Source organism: Crotalus tigris, unplaced genomic scaffold (genome assembly GCF_016545835.1).
Source record: "Crotalus tigris isolate CLP2741 ecotype Arizona unplaced genomic scaffold, ASM1654583v1 scf7180000017754.2947050, whole genome shotgun sequence".
NCBI lineage: Eukaryota > Metazoa > Chordata > Lepidosauria > Squamata > Viperidae > Crotalus > Crotalus tigris.
This window is the reverse complement of record NW_024096616.1, coordinates 844,813-867,122: the sequence shown is the minus strand read 5'-3', so window position 1 is coordinate 867,122 and position 22,310 is coordinate 844,813. Positions and strand designations below refer to the sequence as shown.

Here is a 22,310-nt window from a genome sequence, read left to right as displayed (position 1 = left end):
CTCCTTTTTGTTTGTGGAAGTTTCTGCTGCATCACAGAGCCTTTTCTAAGTGGAAAGATTCCATTGGATATAGGCGATCAACTGAAGTCCAGTACTGTAATCAGAGATAGGTATATAGAGCTATCCTAAGTAATTCGTAAGGAAACAGAGTATACATCCAGTAACAGTTTTCTCTTTGTATAGCTTTCAGTTCAGAGGAAGCAGAGTCTGCTCAAGAAGCTACAAACTACTTCACAGATAATAATGCTACTGAAGGTAAAAATGAGAGATTTTATCTATTAGGGAAAGTGAGCATGAAAACACATTGAAGCCAAGCAGAATTTTCTGGTTTGCTCTTCCATCAGAATATTATCCCACAACTGCTCTAGCTTCTGTCATGGCTTATGGTAATGATTATTTGTATATGAAACATAGGTCAGACTAATTGTCATTTTTTTTCCAACCCAAGATACTCAAATCTTGCTCAAATCTTGTATAACTTGTTTCTTTCTTGGCTTCTCTCTGTTATTCTATATTTTGACTTGCACTCATCCCTGAATTTCTCCCTGTCCTCAAAGCCTTTCTTCTTTATTTCTCTCTTCCCTTTGCTCTCTAGTATCTCCTTTTGTCTCAGACCTGGATCTCTTCCTACGTTGTGATTTGCAAGGTTAGTCTGAACAACAAAGATGGGCTACTGCTGATGTGCTAAAGTGACCTGCTTAATATAAAATGAAATTGCTTCAGAATTTCTTCAAGCCACAGATACTACAATTAAACAATCAGCCATAGTATTTCATTTCCTTAGTCATCTTATTCCCCTGTTTCTAACCCATTGTGCACAAACCACTGTGAAAATTAATCTGACAATAGTGTACAACCAACAGCAGGGAAGCCGCAAATCATTGGCTAATGTTCCAAAGTTAAACAAAAGCTTTTAAAAATGTTTCCAGTATAAAATATCGTATACTTGTGTTCATTCACAAAGACGATCCTGCAGCTTTTTTTTTGATGTGTGTCCCAACAACAGAGATTCCATCTCATCTGAAGTCCACTGCTGAGGCAAGTGAATCCAAGGTAGTTGATCAGTAACGTGCCCTTTCCCTGCTAACATGATAGGAGACAGTTCACAGTGCATGGAAGAGATGTTTTATGTTCAGCAGTATGCTGAGCTCCAGTTGGCCTGGTAGATTTACAATGCAACCATGCCCTTCCATCCTTCCACTGGGCTCTGCACTCTGTGGCCATTTGTGCTATGGCGGTCAGAAAAACCTTTCTTGAGTTTAGAGATCAGAATATTGATCTTATATCCAAGACCAAATGCAGGCTACAAGGACATTAGCAAGCAAAACTATCCAACACTACAAAGAAGCAGGAAGAAGTGAAATTTGCAAAGAAAATCAGCTTAATGCCTAATGTTCAAGTCATTGCAATCTTGGCTGGGACATTGTGAATCAACTGTGACATCACTTGAAAGAAAAGTTAAAGTATCTCGTTTGAAAATACAGAAATCTCTGTCTGATCATCTGAAGTGAACTCTCTTTTTTGCTTGATCACGGAATATCAGTGATGATGAGCCTAACCCTGTTAACTTCCACCTTCTTTCCATTGGAGGTTTTTTTAAACACATGCACACCCCGATGAAAATCACTGTTTAGTTTGTTCCACGTATTTGGATTTACTTTAGAAAACCCTCAAGTGCTTGTTAATCTCAGACTTGGGCTCCATTTGTTGTAATGAATGAGTTGCAGGGCATGATTCCCCTTTTTTCACCACAAAGCTCAAGATTCTGTCGTGGAGGAGACTTCAGATTCTTTTATGCCAATGTTTCCCAAACTTGACAATTTTAAGGCATGTGGACTTCAACTGCGTTGCTGGCTGTGGAATTCTGGGAGTTGAAGTCCTCATGCCTTAAAATTGTCAAGTTTGGGAAACACTGTTTTATGCTGATATGGAGCAATGCAGGGAAGTGGACCGTCTCTTGCCCTCTGCATGGATGATCTTTGATTTCCTTTTATCAGGAGCAGTGTTTCCAAATGCTTTCAGGTGAAAGCATTGAGATTTTGTTTTCTAGAAGGAAATGCTTTTATTTCAAACTAGGTTTTGTGATTTACTCCATTTTTTTCCTGCTGATCATTGTACACTATGATATTGCAGTCTTTTTTTTCTTCTTCTTTTCTTGCCATGTCAAATATGTGACTGAAGTAGTTTCTTCTTCCAGAAGACCTTGGTACTGTTTTCTTCATATAAACATATTGTATGGATCATCTGGTACAACCTTTTATTTTCAAAAATTAAGAATCAGGCTTTCTGGGATAACCATACCATATATCGTGTTTTGTGCTTTGTGTCCAGAGTCTGATAATCAAATATCTTATATCTCTAAAGATTGTTTTTATTGTATTTAGGGGTGCTTTGTAAGAAAGGACTTCCCTGATCCCATTTAAAGTATATTAAAATAGGGCACCTGTTTGTGACATTACATTTCATATTAATTGAACTTTTTTTTATTAAACCCTTTATTTGTATTTTGTAATTTTATCTAAAGTCTGTCCTACCATTATATCACTGTTGCTGTTTTCTGAATTTTAAAATATCCGGTTATTGCTTATTTTCTGGGTTTTTTTCTCCTATTTAATTTCTTTTCACAGTGCATTTCAAAAATTAAATGATAAAAACAATAACCCTGAACAAAAAATTTAAGTAACCTTTTTTTTAAATTCTAAGTTGAAAGTTTTTTGCTTACAAATATTCAGTTAAATTAATTTTTCCTTTGTAGTTTAAAAAAGCAGAAGCAGCTTTTAAAAGGAAAAGCCATAATCAGGGCAAAGGAAATTGAGTTAGAGACCTCACCTATTTTTAGCCTGTTGTACTTTTTTTCCTACAGTAACCATGGTAATCTTTCCTTAACTTTGATCCAGAATCTTCATTACATGTACTTCAGTCTAGATGCAATATTAGAATAAACATTTATTTGTTCTGTTTGTAATACCCTGCTTCTAATAAAAATAGCCTTTATTCTTAATGTGCTTGATTTTATAGAAACAGATATTCAGGAAGATAAATCAGGAAGAGATGGGGAATCCAAAGATCAAGGTAAGTGTTCTTATTGTTGGTAGTTTCCTTAAAGATGTCCTGCTCTAAAAGAAATACCTGGGCAATGCTGACATTACCAGAGTTCATAATATGCATTAATTTATATTGAATTAATCTTCCTTATAGAGAGGGGCACAAGTCCTCATGATTACAGATACCACTTGCGAATGTGGGCCAAAGAGAAAGATGCCAGAAAAGAAACCATCAAAGATCTCCCTAAGATGAGTCAGGTAGGAAGTTGCTGGAGAATCTATGGATTTAAAATGGTGTCGTTGAAGGAGAGATTTTTAGAATGTTAGATCAAGCTAGAAAGTTTGAAAATTTTAGTGTAACTTTTTTATTGAGTTATGTATGTATATATGTATGCGAAGTATTGTTCACTTTAAGGAAAATTGTCATGTTATAAGAACTAAGGAAGAAACTGAAGTGATTTGACCTATGCCATATTTGAATAATATTACTTTTGAAAGAGAATTTGTTATAGGATAATTTATTACAGTAGAGGTGGGAGTTTGAAGCTAGAATTTGTTTTCTTTTTTGCTCTCTCCCTTCCTATAAAATAGGTTGATAAAGCATACCCTAACAAGGATTTGCACTCAACATTTGCGTTCTGTAAAATTCTGGAATGACCAAAGCAATCAAAAAGTAGCCTCTTTATTTAGAGATCATTTTAACTCTTACATCAGGATCACCGAAACAAAGATAGAAGAGATATAATGAAACAATGCCAGATACTAGGACTGTGGTAATAGGAAAAATGAATTAACATCTTGTTTAGTTTTTTAGCATTACAAATAAAAGATTCAAAACAAAGTAGAGTCTATATATGATTATATAAGAAAACAAGGTGTACAACTTGTGATTATGAAAAATAGCTTTAAACTCATCCCAATAAAAAATGGAAGTACATTTCAAAGTTAAAATAATATACTCTGATGTACCTCCATTCTAATTGTCTAAACCAGATGACTTTCTTACAATGTGAAAAGATTGTATATTTTATCATTGGTTGATGAATTTGACTAACGAATTTTAGAGTTCAGTACCCAGTCATATGATGGCAGTTCATATAAATACGTTGCAACTATTAGTAGGTATTTCTCTTCTGGATCATTAATATGTAACATTTAATTGTCTACATTTTTACAATGTGAGTATCTCAAATGGAAATTTAATATGCTATTGCTGGGATGTTAACTTGAGAGGATTAAGAGAGCATCTATCCTCTCCTTGAGAGGATTAAGAGAGCATCTATTAGAATTGGACATTAGCTTTGCATTATCCATTTGAAGATTTTTCACCTTATTAATTGCTATCATATGTCTTTCTTTCTTTTAAGGAACAATTTATAGAATTGTGCAAGACCCTGTATAACATGTTCAGTGAAGATTCTTTGGAGCAAGAACTGTACCATGCCATTGCCACTGTTGCCAGCCTTCTTCTACAAATTGGGGAGGTTGGCAAAAAGTTCTCTAATCAGCCTGCTAAAAAGGACCCTGTAAATAAAGAGTCTCCGGCTTCAGATCAGAGTCAGTGTTCAATCCTAGAGCAATATTCTCAGACTACTCCAGAAGGCAAAGCTTCTGGGGATATTCAAATTGAGAAAAACCAACAGGAAAATCAGATTTTTGTAGATGGAGGAGGCGAAGGTCCAGGATCCCCCCTACAGTTGTTTTCAGATGATGAAACTAAAGATGATATGTCCATGTCTTCGTATTCTATGGTCAGCACAGGCTCCTTACAGTGCGAAGACATTGCAGACGATACAGTTCTAGTTGGTTGTGAGGCAGGCAGCTCAGCTGCACGGTGTGGCAGCACAATTGATACAGACTGGTCCATCTCCTTTGAACAGATCTTAGCCTCTATCCTTACAGAGTCAGTCTTAGTAAACTACTTTGAGAAGAAAACTGATGTTACACAGAAAATCAAGGAGCAAAGGAAAATTGAAAGGCAATTCAGTTCATCCAGTGATTATGAAATCTCCTCTGTATCAGGTTGAGCTTGGGGAATAAGATGAAAGTTGGGCAAGAGGCAGGAGGTCTACTAGCCTAATGGATGGACAGGGCTTTTTTTAACCAACCTCAGTAACTATGCATTAATTAAAGAAACTGAGTAAGGGGTTTGTCATAGTGATTCTTTGATATGTGCACTTCCCTGGAGGATAACTTGCTTGCCAAAATAACATTAATTTCCTAAAAGCATGAAAGGATAAAACTGAATACCCTCTCAACTTAAAATTATTACAGTAAATTATGCATGTGTGCCTCTGCTTGTCTTTATTCAATGCAGCTTAATTTCAGGCACACCTATGCTGTATCTCCCTTTGCTCTGGATATCTTGGTAATTATTTAGAAGTGTACCCTTGCTTTCTATCTTTTCCCTGCTTCTGTGTGTCCTGACACAGCAATTCAAAATGCTGTAGATATTTCTACCCTGCCTAAATAAACCTTGCTAGGAACTGATAATGCAGCGGAGTAACTTGTTAAATGTAAATATGTTGTATTCTCTTACTCTTGGCATCTTGCAATTCAAAATGCCCCAGTGTTTTGGGACAGCAGGTTTCTATCCCAAGTGATTCATTAATATTAATCAGTACAGTATATAACTTTCAAAATTCCAAAGACAGATATTTACTAATATGTTTTAGCCCTTTTTTAACTCTTCAGTGCCATGTTCATTTTTAATTTCCCTGAAAGAAAGGAGTGTAATAGCCATTGAGAATGGAGCAGAGTGAATAGAATTTCACATTCCTGAGGATCACAAGACGCAAAAGACTTAACTGTCTGACTTTAGACTAGTTTATTATTTCTTCATAATTTGAGATAGTACATAGCCTGAGCTCATAACTTACAGTCTGTTACCTTTGATTGCTGGCATAATTAGAAAGCCTGTGTAAGTCATGTTTTTGTCTGTGATCTGAAGTAAGTCTAAATAATTTTCTTTTGTTTGTAAATACATGCATAGGAAATGCAAATGTAAATATATAACTTGCTGTGTGGTGACCCAAATGTTGTACATCATTTGAATTGCAGTACAATGGAAAGATTGCAATTGTATATGTAATGTATATTAATAGGTGAAGTTTAGATCACCTTGTGTTCTGATGGCGTAGTATAAATATTCAGAAACAGGACCCATCCTCTACAAAATTATGTGTGGATTGGAAGAAAATTGGAGCTCCATTTTGGATTGATAGCTTCCCTATGGGAAGGCATTCACTGTCAAGAAGCATTGTTTGTTTATATTTGTATACATGCTCTGTACACTGGTTGCATGAATTAAATTTAAATTGTATAAATGCCATGTATGGTTATTGCTAAACCAGCCATTAGTGTTGTCACATTGGCTGTTCAGAAGGAGAAAAGTCTAAAGATCTTGAATATATGTATCCATGGAATACACCAGTAGATGCAATACCCAATGTTATTCTGATTGTGGCATATTCTGTATATTTAAGTCTCAAATTTCATATTCATGTATCTGAAAGCAGATAATAATGACATTAGCTTTTACTCATTCCATAATTTATTACCTTTTAATTATATATATGTACACACACATAACATATGTGTAATTTTACATTGTTTTTGATCAATCATGTATATATTCAATAAATGAATCAGTCATAGATTTGTTTTCATTTTTGTTTATCATCAGATTATCTATTTAAGATAACTGTTGTGTTCCACTTTTCATTTTTCAAATACATTGCAAAAGCTCTGAAAATACTTAAAATAAGAACACTTAAATCGTGACTTAATTAGACTAAAGCTCAGCTCAGCACTTTCTTTTTAAGGTCATGAGTCAGCTTTGAGATTTGCGAAAGAAGTGCCTTTCAGAATGGGAAGAGACCCATTAACTTTTTCATTATCTCATTATATCTAAGATAATAATTGTAATACCACATGATCTATTACCTGGCTGCCCAAGCCATTCTCTCAAAAGCCGTAACTACCTATTCGTGATACAGTACAGTATAACATGCAATAAGTATCCTGACATCAGTTTCTTACCCTTCCCAATATGGGCACATCTTTTACTCCTTCTTTGGGGAATAATCACATTCTACAAATTATTACATTCTTCAATACAGAAATGTTTGCAGAACACTTGTTAAAATGTCTTGATACTAGCAATCACATTTGAGGGGAGCTTGGTTATTTTCTTGCAGACGTTTCATTACCTAAACTAGGTAACATCTGATGTTACTAGTTCATAATGTTTATAATAATTTATGATAGTAAGTGTTGATGATGTTACCTAGTTTGGGTAATGAAACATCTGCAAGAAAACAAGCTCAGTGAGCACCCCCTCAAATGCATGTTGTCAATGTCAAGATCTTTAACAACTGTTCTCAAGCATTTTTTCTATTGAAGGATGTAATAAATTGTAAACTGATTATTCCCCAAAGAATGAGTTAAAAGATGTGCCCATATTGAGAAGAGTAAGAAACTGACCCAAGCACCCCTCATTTCAACCCTAAGCAACAAATATTCTATTGTATCAGTCACGCATTTTTCCAAATAAACATCTGACTTTGAGAAAACCACTTTTACAGAGGACGCGCGCGGGCAGGGCTCCATTTCGCCACTAACGTCGAAAAGCAGAAATTAGACCTGCCCTCTGCAGACACAGCAGCGCTTGCGTTTGATCAGGGCTTTGAAGCCACACGCAGACCCCGTTGCTCTCAGCCAATGGGCTCACGTCAAAACAGACCCTCTGAGCGTTTAAACCAATAACAAAGGGCCAAGGGCGTGTCCAAGGAGGAAGAGCCTGCTGATGGTGCGTCGCGCTTTTTCCCGCCTAAAGCCTTCACGAAGTGAAGTGGGCCCGGGGGGAGGAAACGGAGAGACTGGCTTACGACAGTGTTGGTGAATTGGTGTGTGGTCTCTGAAGAGGGGAAGTTTCCTTTGTTTCGTTTTCACTCGAAAGTCCCAAACAACCCTCTTTTTTGATGGCTCAGCAGTTTCAGGTGCTGAGATGCTGTTCCTGTAATATCTTCCAAGTGCAGCAGGTGAGAAACCAGAAGAGACCCGCTGTAGCGCGGGATACGTTTTTTTAAAAAAATTGTAGGCAGAAAAGGAAATCTCTGAATTGGGTAAAGGGCTAATTTACACTGAACCAAGGAAATTAAATTGTACCAGGTTATTAGAATAGCAGGAATATTTTATTTCTTTAAAGAGGAAATAGTACTCTGGGTTGGGGGGGTATAGGAATTGTGAGGGAAAAGGGCATCCGTTTTCAGGATTTTGATGTTGGCCCCTTTATTACCAGTGGACTTCAACTCCCAGAATTCCTGAACCAGCCATGGTAGGAGGCAGCAATTCTGGGAGTTGAAGTCCACAGGTCATAAAGGGGCCATAATTGCCCATCCTTGCTATTCTTGAACAAGGGCCAGATCTTCATAATGAGAAGCACGTGAAATTAGAGAAATTTCTGCTTGGCAATAGCCTGATGCATAAAATCAAATAGGGCCATTTCCAATATGCGGTCCCTCAGTTTCCATGAATATCTATTCCCATAATCCACAACCAACAACATGAATCAGGGATGACTGAGGACTCACAGTGATTGTCTATCAGACAGCAAGTTAATTACCATGTAATATGTGTCTGATTGACTCTCAACCTCAGTTTTTTGCTTCTCCGATATAGGGTGCTTTGGTTGAATCTCATGGAGATACTAATTGGAAAATGACTTTTCTTATATGTGTTATAAGCATATTTTCCAGATTGCACATACAGCACCTATAAAAAGTTGAAATCTTCTCTGAGTTGTACTTACAGACAGGACCATGCAATTTTCTTAACAATATGTAAATTAGTCTGTCATTGCCATCTGAGATTTCCTGGTGGTCTCTTATTCAACTGCTAACCTAATCTGATCTTTCAAAGAAGGTCAACCAGATGCAGCTGCCTGCGGAGTTATTATGCTGGGTAGTGACAATAAGAATGTTGATCTCATTTCATTATAAATTTACAACAGATTTAAATTACAGAAAAGATCTCTGCACTCTGTTTATGTAATTCCACTGAACACATATACTCAGAACTGCAAAGAAAATTAGGAATTTCTAACAGACATATTCATTGTTAAAAAGGATCTCAAAGTTTGGAAAAACATACATTAATAGTATGTTAAAAGAAATGTTTAAAGTAATAAATATACATGTAATCCCTTCTAAAATCACACATATTTAAAACCATAAAATGATTAAAAATTCTATGATAAGAAAAGGGAACAAAGGTCCGACATTGATACAGTTTCAGCCAAAAGTCAGGGTGAAAAGTTACATTTTAAAGTGTTGCTAAAGCATATAAATTTTAGCATCAACAATACTGTTGCACATGACATTATTTTAGCTTTAGCATAAATTATATGAGATTAATATACATTTAAATTAATTTGCATAATTTAGATTGATTAGGGTGCATAGTAGAATTATATCTTATAGGTCCAGGGTTTAGTGTCACTAGACTGTAAATGTAGAGCTATTTGAGGAAAGACCATTTTTTGTGTCCATATATCTATGTTCAATAAAAGTTTGTCTTTGGAAATTTTGAAGACAATCTGGACAGTGACTGACTGAACTATTTATACTAATATAGTAATTATACGTAAAATTCTTTCTTAGGTTAAAAAAAGCAAAAAATGGAACTGCAAAATATGTGATGAAAAGCAGTCAATTCTAAGGGTATGTAACCCCTATTTCTTTATTAAAGTTAATACTATTTTTCCCCATCATTCTCATAGGGAACTATTTAAGGTGCTGATTTTAACTTTTGAAACACTAAACAATTTAAAATCGAACTAGCTGAGGGACCTTCTCTCCTATTATGTTAAAATCTGGCAGAGAGCCTTTTTGAAGATGGCCCTGCTGCTGCCACGTTTTAATGTTCTGCCATGAGATAAGGAATCATCCATTATCCTGTGGAAATTATCTTTGGCCCCACATTCTTTTTTTTTTTATTATTGAAAATTTTTATTTTTTTAAAACATACAATCATTTATAAAAATACAATAAAATTTTAAAATAGAGAACCCCCCCTTACCCTCCCTCCCACCCCCACCCCCCCTCCCTTCACTTCCCAGAGCAGAATACAGGGTTAAGAAAAAAAAAGAAAAAGAAAATTATAATAATTAATATCATAATTAACCTTTAACTCCATAACTTATAAAACAATTCTCTATAATATTTGATATTCATTCATAAAATAAATAAAACTTTTTAATTCCATATTTTTTCTGAATATAATCTATCCACCTTCCCCATACAGTAATATATCTTTCTTGTGTATGATCCTTTAAATAAGCAGAAATTTTTGCCATTTCTGCAAAACTAGATACTTTAAATATCCATTCTTCTAAAGTAGGCAAAGAATCTTTCTTCCAATATAGACCTACTAGTAACCTTGCTGCAGTTAATAAATTCAACATCAAAGTAGTTTCTTTTTCATTTAAGTCAACAAAAATACCAAGTAAAAATAGTTGAGGAGTAAACTTTATCTTCTTTCTAAAAATCTTTTGAATGTTCCACCAAATCATAATCCAAAAAGCCTTTACTTTTTTACAATTCCACCAAATATGAAAGTATGTCGCATCATTATTGCCACATCTCCAACATTTGGGCTGTATGTTGGAATACATACAAGATAATTTTTTAGGATCTAAATGCCATCTATAAAACATTTTATAAAAATTTTCTCTCAAATTTTGAGCTTGTGTAAATTTAACATTTCTTATCCAAATTATCTCCCATAAATCCAATGAGATCGGCTCCTGTATATTCTGAGCCCATTTAATCATACAATCTTTAACCAATTCTGTTTCCGAATCTAACTCTAATAAAACATTATATATTCTTTTTATATGAGCCGGACCTTGGTTTTTAATCTGAATAACCAATTGTCTATCTTCTAGTGTTATTCCCTCTTTCTTGTCTACAGTCCATCTATCCATTATTTGTAAATATTGAAACCATGACTGTAGAATATTTTGCTGCCTTAATACATCTAGGGATTTCAAATGCCAATTCGAACCAGAACAAATTAACAATTCTTTATATGAAATTTTATCAAAATTTTTCCCCTTAGAGGTTCCCTCAATTGCATGTCTGGGAATCCCCCAGATAGGTATTTTATAATTTAATCTATAATAATACTTCTTCCAAACACGAAGTAAGGCATTCCTCAAAATATGTGATTTAAAAGTCCGATCAACTTTCTTATTAAAAATTAAATATGCATGCCAACCATATATTAAATCCCAACCTTCCAAAAAAAGAATATCCATATTTGTTAAATTAAGCCAATCACTTAACCAAGTTAGGGCGGCTGCATCATAATATAATTTCAAATTGGGTGCCTTAAGTCCCCCTCTTTCTCGAGCATCCTGTAATATCTTAAATTTAACCCTTGGTTTCTTCCCGGCCCATATAAAATTATTGATACCCTTTTGCCATTCCTCCAAATTTGCCTCTTTTTTAAGAATAGGTATCATCTGAAACAAAAAAAGAAACTTTGGTAGAACATTCATTTTTACAGCTGAAATTCTCCCCAACAATGACAATTGCAATTTTTTCCAATCTATTAAATCCTTTTGGACTTTTGCCCATAGTGGTTCATAATTGTTCTTGTACAATTTTCCATTTGAAGCAGTTAGATATACTCCCAAGTATTTAACCTTTTTTACCATCTGAAAACCTGTGGCTTTAATCAAACTTTCCCTTTCTTTAACTGACATATTCTTAGATAATATCTTAGTCTTATAATTATTAACTTTAAAACCAGAAACATTCCCATACTGTGTTATAAGTTCTAATAAACCATCAATCGCCTGATTCGGCTGTTCCAAAATTAAAACCAAATCATCCGCAAATGCCCGCAATTTATACTCATTCTTCCTTATCTTTACACCCTTAACTAACTTCGATTCCCGAATCTGAATCAATAAAATTTCCAATGTTAAAACAAATAACAATGGGGATAATGGACATCCTTGTCTTGTCCCTTTTTGAATATTGAAATTCTCAGTCAATCCCCCATTTACAACAATTTGTGCAGATTGCTGCTGATATATAGCTTTAAGTGCATGTAAAAAATTATCCCCAAAATTCATTTTCTCTACCAAAGAAAATAAAAATTGCCAGTCCAATTGATCAAAAGCTTTTTCAGCGTCCAAAAAGATAAAAGCCACAGGAATCTGATTATTCTTATCCAAGTACTCAATTAAGTTAATAATTTGTCTAACATTATGTTTCATATATCTCCCTGTTATAAATCCTGCTTGATCACTATGAATCAAGTCTTTCATAACCTGCATTAATCTATTTGCCAAAATTTTTGTAAAGATCTTATAATCAACATTCAATAATGAAATTGGCCTATAATTCTTAGGCTCTGTAAGATCCTGATCTTCCTTCGGAATCAGTGATATAAAAGCTCTTTTCCAAGAAGGAGGAACTTGCATACCCAACAAAATACTATTAAAGAGTTCCTTTAGTGGCTCTATCATTTCTTCAGATAAAATCTTATAATACCTAGAAGTCAGTCCATCTGTTCCAGGAGACTTTCCAACCTTTAACTGCTTAATAGCTAAGCCAATTTCCTCCACAGTAATTAAACTATTCATCCCATTTTGTTGTTCCTCTGAAAGTCTAGGAAAATGTACTGATTGTAAATATTTATCTATATCCAAACCCCTTATATTATCACTTGAATATAATTTTGTGTAAAAGTCCAAAAAGCTTTTTTTAATCAAATCTTGCTGAAAAACCTCAGTACCTTTATATTTTACTTTCTCTATAATTCTAGCTTTCTGTTTCTTTCGTAACTGATAAGCCAACCACCTCCCAGGCTTATTCGCATTGCAAAAAGTATTATGTCTCATATACGACAGATTGGTAGCCACCTGATCTGCCATCAACATGTTAAATTGTTCCTTAAGCATCTTTATAGATACCTTTAAATTATTATCAGTAGGGTTAAGAACCAACTCTTGTTCTTTTGATTTGATCTCTTCTTCTATTTCTCTACGTCTTTGTGACCCTTTTTCCCTAAAAACTTTATTCAATTGAATCAAAATTCCCCTCATATATGCTTTACTAGCATCCCACACCATAGACATCGATGTTCCCTTATTCATATTTATAGTAAAAAAGTCCTTTAAATGTTCTTTACACTTTTGTACGAACTCCTCCCGATTAAATAAGTTCTCATTCAATCTCCAGGATCTTCTATTCCCGTCTTCCGAATATAACTCCATCCACACCGGACTATGATCTGACAATGTTCTAGGAAAAATTTTCACCTTCCTCACTCTAGGGAGGAAGTCACTAGTAATCAAAAAAAAATCAATCCTTGAAAATGACTGGTGTCTATCAGAATAAAAGGTAAAGTCTCTATCACTTGTATTCCTTTCTCGCCAAATATCAATAAGCTCCAATTCTTCCTTCAAATCAAAGAAAGTCATAGGTAATTTAGTTTGAATAAAAGTTTTAGAGGAACTTCTTTTGTCTATAGTTGGGTCTAAAACCCCATTCCAGTCACCCATCAAAATTACCGATTTATAATCCAACTGAGATATCTTGCCATGCAGCAACTTATAAAATTGTTTCTGTTGTTGATTGGGAGCATATAGTCCAACAATAAGAACCTTTCGGCCTTGTAATAATAATTCCACAAAAAGATATCTTCCTTCAGAATCAGCCTCAATTAGTTTAGCTGAAAAAGTTTTCTTCACATAAATTACCACTCCCCCTTTTTTCCCAGGGGCTGGAGCAGTAAAATGTGTGCCCAGACGGGAATTCATCAAAAATTTAGAATCCTTTAAAGTTATATGAGTCTCCTGCAAACATATCAAATCATTATTATGTTGTTTCAAATAATGGAAAATCTTTCTTCGTTTCTGGGGCACGTTTAAGCCATTAACATTCTAGGTCAGGAACCTGACCATCTCCACCGGCCTGGAGCCTCTGGAGCATGGCCTGCAGATCTGCTGTCGAAGATCTTTTTGGTCTTGCCCCTCCCACAGGCTCTGTAACAACCAAACTTTCACCACTCTTCTGCAACTGCTCTTTTTCTTTACGTTTATGGGCAGCTCGTGTCATCCTTTGCTCTTTTATGTCAGAATTCGGTGCAGCTTGTTCCATAACCATCATTGATGAGGCTCCTGCCATAAGAGACTCTTTAAGATAGACTGATAAAAATCTCTTGCTTTTCACGCATTCTTTTCGATGCTTGCGGGCAAGAGAGACTGATATGGATTGTGCTTATAGTAGATGCAACTGGCTATTAGACAGAAGATTATGGATATTGAATGAAAATTTTAGATAAGAAGTTTGTGTTTATAGTGGATGCAACTGGTTATTGGACAGAAAATTATGGACATTGAATGAGAACTTTAGACAAGAAGTTTACTATTGAGATTGTGGGAGAAGTAAAACTTATATCGTTTTTGGAAAATGTCTTATGTAATGTCTAAACATGTGTTTTGGGATAATAATATATTTCAGCTTTAAGTTTTAAATCTTTAATGATAATATTGTTTAAACTTGTGTTTTGAAGGGATTATAATTTGTTTATTTCAGTGAGGGGATTCTAATAAATTTGTGTTTCGAAGGGAGTATAACTTGTTTAAGTTTCAAGTAATGCTTAAATTTGGTTTTTAAATATTATTATTAATACTTCTAAGAGAAAATAATTTGTTTAATTAAATGTATAGATTTGTTTAGGAAAGAAAGTAATGTTTAAATCTGTGTTTTCGGAGGAAGTCTATATAGAATGATGATTGTATTTAGATTTGTTTAGGATTCAAAAGTGTTTCAAGTTTTTAAATATTATTATTAATATTTTTAAGAGAAAATAATTTGTTTAACTAAATGTGTCTAGATTTGTTTAGGATTTTTAAGTTTTTTTTTTTTTTGGATAGGTGAGAAGATTATGAAGATTGAAGGAAATATGTATTTACTTTAAGTTTTCTAAGAGTATTTAGTTTTAATGGTATAACAAAGGTTTATATGTTTATTTTTTTGTATTAGGATAAAGAAAGAGGGAGAAATTAGATTTTATATTATAGGCATAGATATTCAAAGAAAGTAATGTTTAAATTTGCGTTTTTGGAGGGAGTTTATATAGAATGATGATTGTATTTAAATTTGTTTAGGTTTTAAAAGTGTTTTAAGTTTTTTTTCTCAATTAAGCCTGTACTTAGCTCTGGGAAGTCCAGGGCAGGGTTTGGGAGGTTGGGGAGGAGGGGGGTGAGGTAGGGTTGGGGGGGGTATGGGAAGGGGATTTGTTTTTGTAAAAATTTAAAAATTTTCAATAAAAATCTCTTGCTTTGGAAACAGTAGTTAATCTGTGACGTATCCCTTCATAATTTACTATTATTCCTCTTGGAATCTCCCATCTGAACTGAATTTGACGATGTTTCAACTCATCAGACAAGAAAGTAAAATCTTTTCTGGCTCTTAAAGTTTTTGGAGGTATCTCTTTTAAAATTATCACGTCTTGATCAGCTATTTGAAACTTTTGTTTGTAAAAAGCCTGTATAATTTCATTACGGATAGATCTTCTAGAAAAATAAATAACCACATCTCTTGGTAGATTTCTCTGTCTAGCAACCCGTGAATTAACTCTAAAAATTTTTTCTATCTCATTCTCAATTATTTCAGGCCGCCAACCAATATTAGGAGCAATATCTTTCACAATAAGCATCTTTAAGTCTTCCTGAGGGTTCTCCCTCAGGCCTCTGATACGCAATGCGTGTTCCATCTCCCTATATTGTGAAATGATTTGTTCATCCTGTGTAATTTCTATCTTGTTCTCTACCTCCTGCATTCTAAATTCCATCCTTGATGCATTTTCAGTAATCTTTTCCATCTGGTCATCAATCCTTTCTATGTGCAGGGCTAGGCCCTGAAAGGCCAGAAGGATATGGTCTCTTACTTGTTTATTCTTTTTCTCCAATAATTCTTCTGTATTAGCCCTCTCTGCAATTATAAGATCTTTTACCTCCTCCTTAATATCCAAGGCATGCTGTTTTAAAGCATCTTGTAAATCATTAAGAGAAATTGCAGGAGGAGGAGGAGAAGGTGGAGGTGATTTTGGTTTCTGAGATGCAGGCTGAGGCATTGGAGAAGAAATAGGAACCTTAGGGGCGGGAGGCAGACGTTTTGAAGCCATTTTCTTAAGTTCCAAGAAGAAAGATTCTTATTGAAAAAAAAAAGGGCACAATTCTTTTAAGTGTTCTTAAAAAAAAGAGAAAAAAAAATAAAGAAAAAAAGAGGAAAGAATAAAAGCCAAATTCTTACTTCTGTATTTAAAGAGTTAATCTGTATCCAGGTTTTACTCTGTAATGCAAATCAGGCAAGAAAGACGATCGCCATTTTAGTTTTCACTTTCACTTTCTTCTAAAGGGAAAGTGAACAAAAGAAAAGGAAGAGGAAACTTGCTGAAGTTAAAGGCACCATCAAACTTAAGCACAGTCTCTCCTGGTCTGCTCCATCTGCTTTCAAATACTCACAAGCAGCTGGAAAAAAAAGCAGATGTGGAAGCGGCAACTTGCTTCATCCCAAAAACTTCGGAATGAAGTCTCCCTGGAACGCGGAGTTGCTCAGGCTCCGAGGGAGCTCTACCCTCCGATCCCCAAAATAACAGGAATCCAGGGGAGCTCTTACCTCTACCTGAGAGCTCTCCTCCTCCCTTTTTCCCAGGGAGGAGATTCAAGCCGCGGGACAGCTGATTGTCAAAGTCCCACGGCTTTTACACGCACCAGGAACGGGCGGCTTTGTAAAACGCCGCCATTCATCATCGCTGGAACCACCGGAAGTCCTTTGGCCCCACATTCTTGATAAATGAGAATACATGAGTCTATTTTAAATTTTCTCTTTTGCTTCAGACTCAATTAGAACTTTTTGAACATTTTGTAATTTCATTATTGTTAATTACCAGATTACTTGCTCAAGGAGAAAGGCAATATATATATTCAATTATATGTAGTATAGTGCAGTACGGTACAGCATAGCATAGCATAGTATAGTATTGTTACATGGTGAATATGGCAAAAAGTGGCTACTAGTCCTGGGGGAGTGGGGCGGTCTATAAATTTAAATAAATAAATAAATACTACTATATTTTATCCAGCTATGAAATGGCAAACTGAACTTTGTAATATATGCTTTCTAATGTCATCATTTCAGAGATATTTTCTTATCTAAACAGAGAAACAGAATGACATTGGATAGGCAAAATATACCAGTGAGACCAGGAATGACTTCCTAGTGGCTTTCCCATTGGGTTTGCAACAGTATTGAAGAAGCCACACTCAGCAGGCCATTTGAGGTGCCTTGGTTGAAAAGGTTTTGTCCTCTGATGCACCGCTTGACCCAATTAAAGGGTCCAGACGCAATATATAGATATGCATATATCAAAATATAATACAAGCTTTGTTTTCCTCCCTCACATGTTTGGAACAGTTGTACTCAGGTAGAATTATATTCTTTAATTTTCAGTTTAGCATTCAAGAATTGAAGGGAAATAGTATTTTAATGGAATTTCAACCTATTTAGGTTTTTGGTCAGGGCTCTGGGGCTGATTGCAGACACCACGTACAGAAGCTAAATTTGCTGCAAGGAGAACAGGATCAGTCATCTGCAGGCAAACTTAGGTATGGTATTAACATGTTGATTGCTCTTTTTTCTATATTTATGCTCACAGGTGTTCTAGGGGATGGGGTACATATATATAATGACAATCATGCAAATGTTATCTCTATTTGTATACATGTTACTTTGTGTGCGGTGAGTCATTGTAATTTGGTGCTGATTTGCACACAGGCTTTTTTTGCCTGGTAGCATTTATGCCCATCATTGAATGTGAAACTTCTTATTACAAGGATTGATAGATTTCTTTTATTCCCTTACTAAAACAAGGTTGTAGGTATTTTGCATGTACAGTATACACGTTTTCCCTTTTTATACACTTAAACATCAGTTATTCCTGATTTGACAGCTTGCTTTTACTTTTCCATATGTATATAAAGATACAGTTATACACAGTAGTTAAATGTGATCTACCTCCAGGTGTAAAGAAGAATCAGGGCAAATAAGTGATGAGAATATGGCTGCTAACATCAAGGAAAAAACAGGCTGGCAGGTAAGACGTTTTGATTTGGAAATAGGGTTACAAAGAAGGCTAAATTCTACAAATAGTAAAGAAATATTAATTGCATCTATTCCTGAATGGAAGGCCCAATCACAGTCCCTTATGCCCTCATGAAAATTTGACTACTGCAACATGACCTATATGGGTCAGGTCCTGAAGAGCATTTGGAAACTTCAGCTAATGCAGAATGTGGCAGCAGGGACAACTAACGGTGCCAGTTTTTCAGCACGTGACACCACAGCTTCACAAGCTGCATTGATTACCAGTTTGCTTCAGTATGCAATTCAAGGTGCTGGTAGTTACTTTGAAAGCCCTTCATAATTAAGGGCTGGGTTTATTTACAAGACCATCTCTTCCCTGTTGTTTCTGTCTCTGGTCCATCAGGAAAGGCACGTTGTGGGTTCTGTCAGTGAAGGAGTGTTGGTTGGTGGGGCCCCAAAGAAGGACCTCTTCTGCCACAGCGCCTGCCCTTTAAATGATCAGCCTCATTTAATTAGGTTGGCCCCTATCCTGTTGTAAGGTTTGGTAGACTTGGTTCTGTGTCCGAGCCTGAGATCTCAGGTGTGGGACCGAGCCTGTTTTTTGGCTATGTTGAGAGGTTTGTTAACTATTCTTCGATGCTGTGTGCTTGTTTTAATATTTGTATATTAAACTTAACATTGTTTTAATGTTATGAACCTTCCAGAGTACAGTACTTGAGATATTTAGTCTAAAGAAGAGAAAGCTCAGCTCAGCCAGCAGCAGCATGCAGCAGCAGCAGCGCGTTGCTAGAGCAGGGCGGGAAGAGAGGTGGTGGTGGCAAGTCATGAAAGCAGTGTCCACACATTCAGGGTGCAAACGCCTTGGATGGTTTGGCTCCCCCACCCCTTTATTTACTGATCTGCCACAAGCTGGTGCAAACAAGCCCAGAGGAGTTCTGAACTTAAAAAAAAAAAACTTTAAGCAACAAGGCAGAAAGGGGAACTCACTCACGGCTTTTTTTTCCCCTTTCTCGGCGACTGGGAAGGCAGCAGCCAGAGATGCTGCTGCACAAAGGGAGGCGGAGAGAGGTGTGAGGGGGAAAAGCTCACTCAACTTTCGCCCTTATCACACCCAGTTTCCTTCTGGTCGACCCCCACCCACCCACCTGCCCCCTTCGCCTCCCGCTACAGATCGACACTACCCCTCGGGAGTATTTTGCCAGGCTTTTTTTTTTTTTTTAACCTTGGCCCTGCGCTTCTCCCAGACAGAAGCCAGGCAAGAGGACTTGAAAGACGCCAAGCAGGATGTTCATAGCCGTGGCGACGCAGCAGTAGCTGCTCTGCAATGGGTAGCACAGCCCTGCCATGCTGCTGAGGCGGCTGCTTTCCTGTCTGCCCAAGCTGGCTGGCGGAGCTAGCCTTGAGCAGAAATTCTCACTAGTGTCTCAGTTCCTAAGACCATCGGAAATATGTGTTTTCCAATAGTCTTAGGCGACCCCTGTGAAAGCGTCGTTCAACCCCCAAAAGGGTCGCGACCCACAGGTTGAGAACCGCTGATCCAGACTATTATCAAACTTGGACAATATTCATTTTGTATCTCGTATTGCACGTAAGCAATAATAGAGCTAGGTGTGATCAGTACATTCCAAAGCCACAGATGACCTAATAGAAGTTTGCCTCCATGATTTCATGTGAATGTTGAACAATTTGAGGAAATGGATTGGAACCTTGTACATCCATGAACTAGATGCTAATAGTGGTAAACATCTTCTGGAGATGGCCAATAGAAAGGAGAACCACTATATTCCAATCCAATCAAGTGGTCGTGTGAAACAGCTGCTAAGCACTCTGATCAAGATCACGTGACTGCAGAGTTGCTGGACAGCTAGAACTCCCAAGGACTGGTTGTAACCATAATGGGTGCTGAGCAAATGATCATGGAGAACTACCTGTATATAGAAATTACCCTTTTTACATAGTAGCAATAGTTTCTTTCTCAGTGAATATATAGAATACTTCATCTCCACGATTATTATGAGTAAGAGTTATCTGGTGCTTGTGAATTAGACAAATATAGGATAATTACTGTGGCAGGTATCTGTGTGTTCCTGTTGGCAAAGAATGGCGGAAACTTTGAACTATTATTTTATATAGGTTGGTTTGTATTTCTGCCTTTATAACTGTGATGGAGTGCCAAGCTTAGTCCGCTCTCAGCTGTGGAAATTTGCTGAGTAACATTGGCATTAACCACTCAACAAGGAATAGTGGATTTAAGTTACAGAATGCCAGATTCTAGTTGAGTATTAGGAAGTATTCCCTAGTTAGTTTGGAGGATAGAGCTCCACTGCTAACATGGTTTCTTTTTAATTAGCATGTATGGATCTATTTCTCGAGTATCCTTTGAAATATAGATCTCCCATTGTTGGAACATTTTTGTAGAGTGTTTTGAACACTTCAGAAGATACATGTTACATGTGTAACCCAGCTCTGTTACCTGTAATAAATCTCTACTGCAGCAGTCTCCAACCTTTCTGGCTTTGCAGACCAGCGCTGCGGGGGACGGAGAGGGTTCCAGGCAAGTGCATGGGCATGCAGCTCCATTTGCATGAGCCGTGGGAGTGCATGCATGCCATTTGAGCAAATGGGAGCTTTGCATCTGCACTCACCTGCTGCTCACACAAGTGGAGCTGCCTGGGCTTACCTGCCACTTCCATGGCCCGGTTCCGAACAGCCCATGGCCAGTGGTGGGCTGCAACCCAGGAGTTGGGGACCACTGCTCTATTGTGTCACACTTTTCCAGTTGGCGATTAATGTTGAGCTTTCCAAGTTGAAATGTTAATTTGTGGGAGAACTGTTTTTTTGACCAATCAATGACCCTGACAGGCCTGACAATTCTAGAGGGTAACTATTAACACGATCCTTACAGTTCAAACTGCAATCACCATCCCAGAAGTGAAATGGCTATAGAATAAGAAAGCTCTGGGAACTATAAAGATAACAACTATCAAGTGAAAGCTTCTTCCTTTAGCATTTAAGAATTGACATTGTCACAATTTTTGTTTTTTATTTTAGGATATGAGACATTTAGCCATGGTTAATGTAAAAAGCTGTAGAGATGATTTATCTGACAGTATAATTCCTGTGACTGAAGACTATGTGCTACGAAGAAATAATCAACAGCCAGAATCAAAACTAACTGGACTTTCAAAATGGAATAAATTCCTTTTATCTGACAAGAGTTATAATATTGACACAACAGGTGGAAGGCAAAGGACATCAGACAAAACACCTGCTGCAGGCACAAGTGATGAAAGAGCCACCACTTCTGGTGGTGGGTGTGGTAGCTGGCATCTCAAACCACAACAGAATGTATTAACCTGCTTTGACAGAGCAAAAGAGGTTTCCATCTCTGATCACCTTGGGAAAATCAACAAATACTCTACAGGTTTGGCTACTTGTCCAGATAAGGCACAACCTGCAGAATTTACCACTTCTTCAGGGTTCTCTGCTCCTGTTAAATCAAACAGCCTTTATGGAAGCCTTTTTTCCACAGAAGAGGATTTTGATGATGATATTTAAGGCTCTACATTGGGATCTGCTGATTTTCCAGTTAGATGGTTTAAAATAATAGCAATATGGCCTGCATTTAAAATTACTCAGTGTTGAATAATGAAGTGGATTATATTCTGGTCATATTATTTTAGGCTTTAATGATTTGTGGAACTATGCTGTATGCCAAAATTATCAAAAATATTGTTAATGGGTCTGCTATTATTGATACAAGAGGCATGGAAAACATTTCAAAGGCTTTCTACAAAAATCAACTTTTGGGACAGGTGATAGCTTAGAAAAGCTAACACTATTATTGGTATCTATTTTCTTTAATAAATTGATATACCTGTAATTAAACAAATTTCTTATAACTAAAATAAAAGTGTCTAATAATCACATGGCTGCATGATGGTGACTAAAGATGGAAGATTCACCAATGTGAAAGCAAAATATCCTTGTCCTGACTGTACCATTGCCACAACTTGAAGGTAAAAGATCACCTGTGATAACTTTAAACTAGTTCTCTTCCTTATGTAATTAACCCTTACCCAGTGCATGAGGTAAA

The 22,310-nt window shown here is 36.3% G+C and overlaps 2 protein-coding genes across 7 annotated transcripts in view; both read left to right on the top strand.

Annotated features, from left to right (window-relative positions):
- Window positions 1-6,700, top strand: part of TBC1D9B (TBC1 domain family member 9B) — a 50,375-nt gene extending 43,675 nt beyond the window's left edge. For 5 of the 6 annotated variants that reach the window (XM_039340856.1, XM_039340852.1, XM_039340857.1 and 2 more), the window contains 5 exons: window positions 184-255; window positions 596-646; window positions 3,019-3,072; window positions 3,199-3,302; window positions 4,412-6,700. In XM_039340856.1, coding sequence (XP_039196790.1) covers window positions 184-255; window positions 596-646; window positions 3,019-3,072; window positions 3,199-3,302; window positions 4,412-5,071 — 941 coding nt within the window. In that variant the 3' untranslated portion in view covers window positions 5,072-6,700. The remainder of the gene's footprint in view (window positions 1-183; window positions 256-595; window positions 647-3,018; window positions 3,073-3,198; window positions 3,303-4,411) is intronic. The other variant, XM_039340855.1, reaches the window with a different exon arrangement.
- Window positions 6,701-7,942: 1,242 nt separating this feature from the next.
- On the top strand, window positions 7,943-22,127 carry LOC120306859 (MRN complex interacting protein). The gene is made up of 5 exons (XM_039340848.1): window positions 7,943-8,086; window positions 9,707-9,766; window positions 17,639-17,736; window positions 18,152-18,224; window positions 21,266-22,127. Exons 1-5 carry the CDS (start codon window positions 8,027-8,029, stop codon window positions 21,770-21,772), a joined length of 798 nt encoding a protein of 265 aa, XP_039196782.1. The 5' UTR covers window positions 7,943-8,026; the 3' UTR covers window positions 21,773-22,127.
- The last annotated feature ends 183 nt before the right edge of the window (window positions 22,128-22,310 follow it).

Coding starts and splice junctions, on each gene's coding strand:
- LOC120306859 (XM_039340848.1), top strand. CDS start 8,027: ATGGCTCAGCAGTTTCAGGTGCTGAGATGCTGTTCCTGTAATATCTTC. Junction 9,767..17,638: donor AAAAGCAGTCAATTCTAAGG/GTATGTAACCCC, acceptor CAACCTATTTAG/GTTTTTGGTCAGGGCTCTGG. Junction 17,737..18,151: donor TCATCTGCAGGCAAACTTAG/GTATGGTATTAA, acceptor ATCTACCTCCAG/GTGTAAAGAAGAATCAGGGC.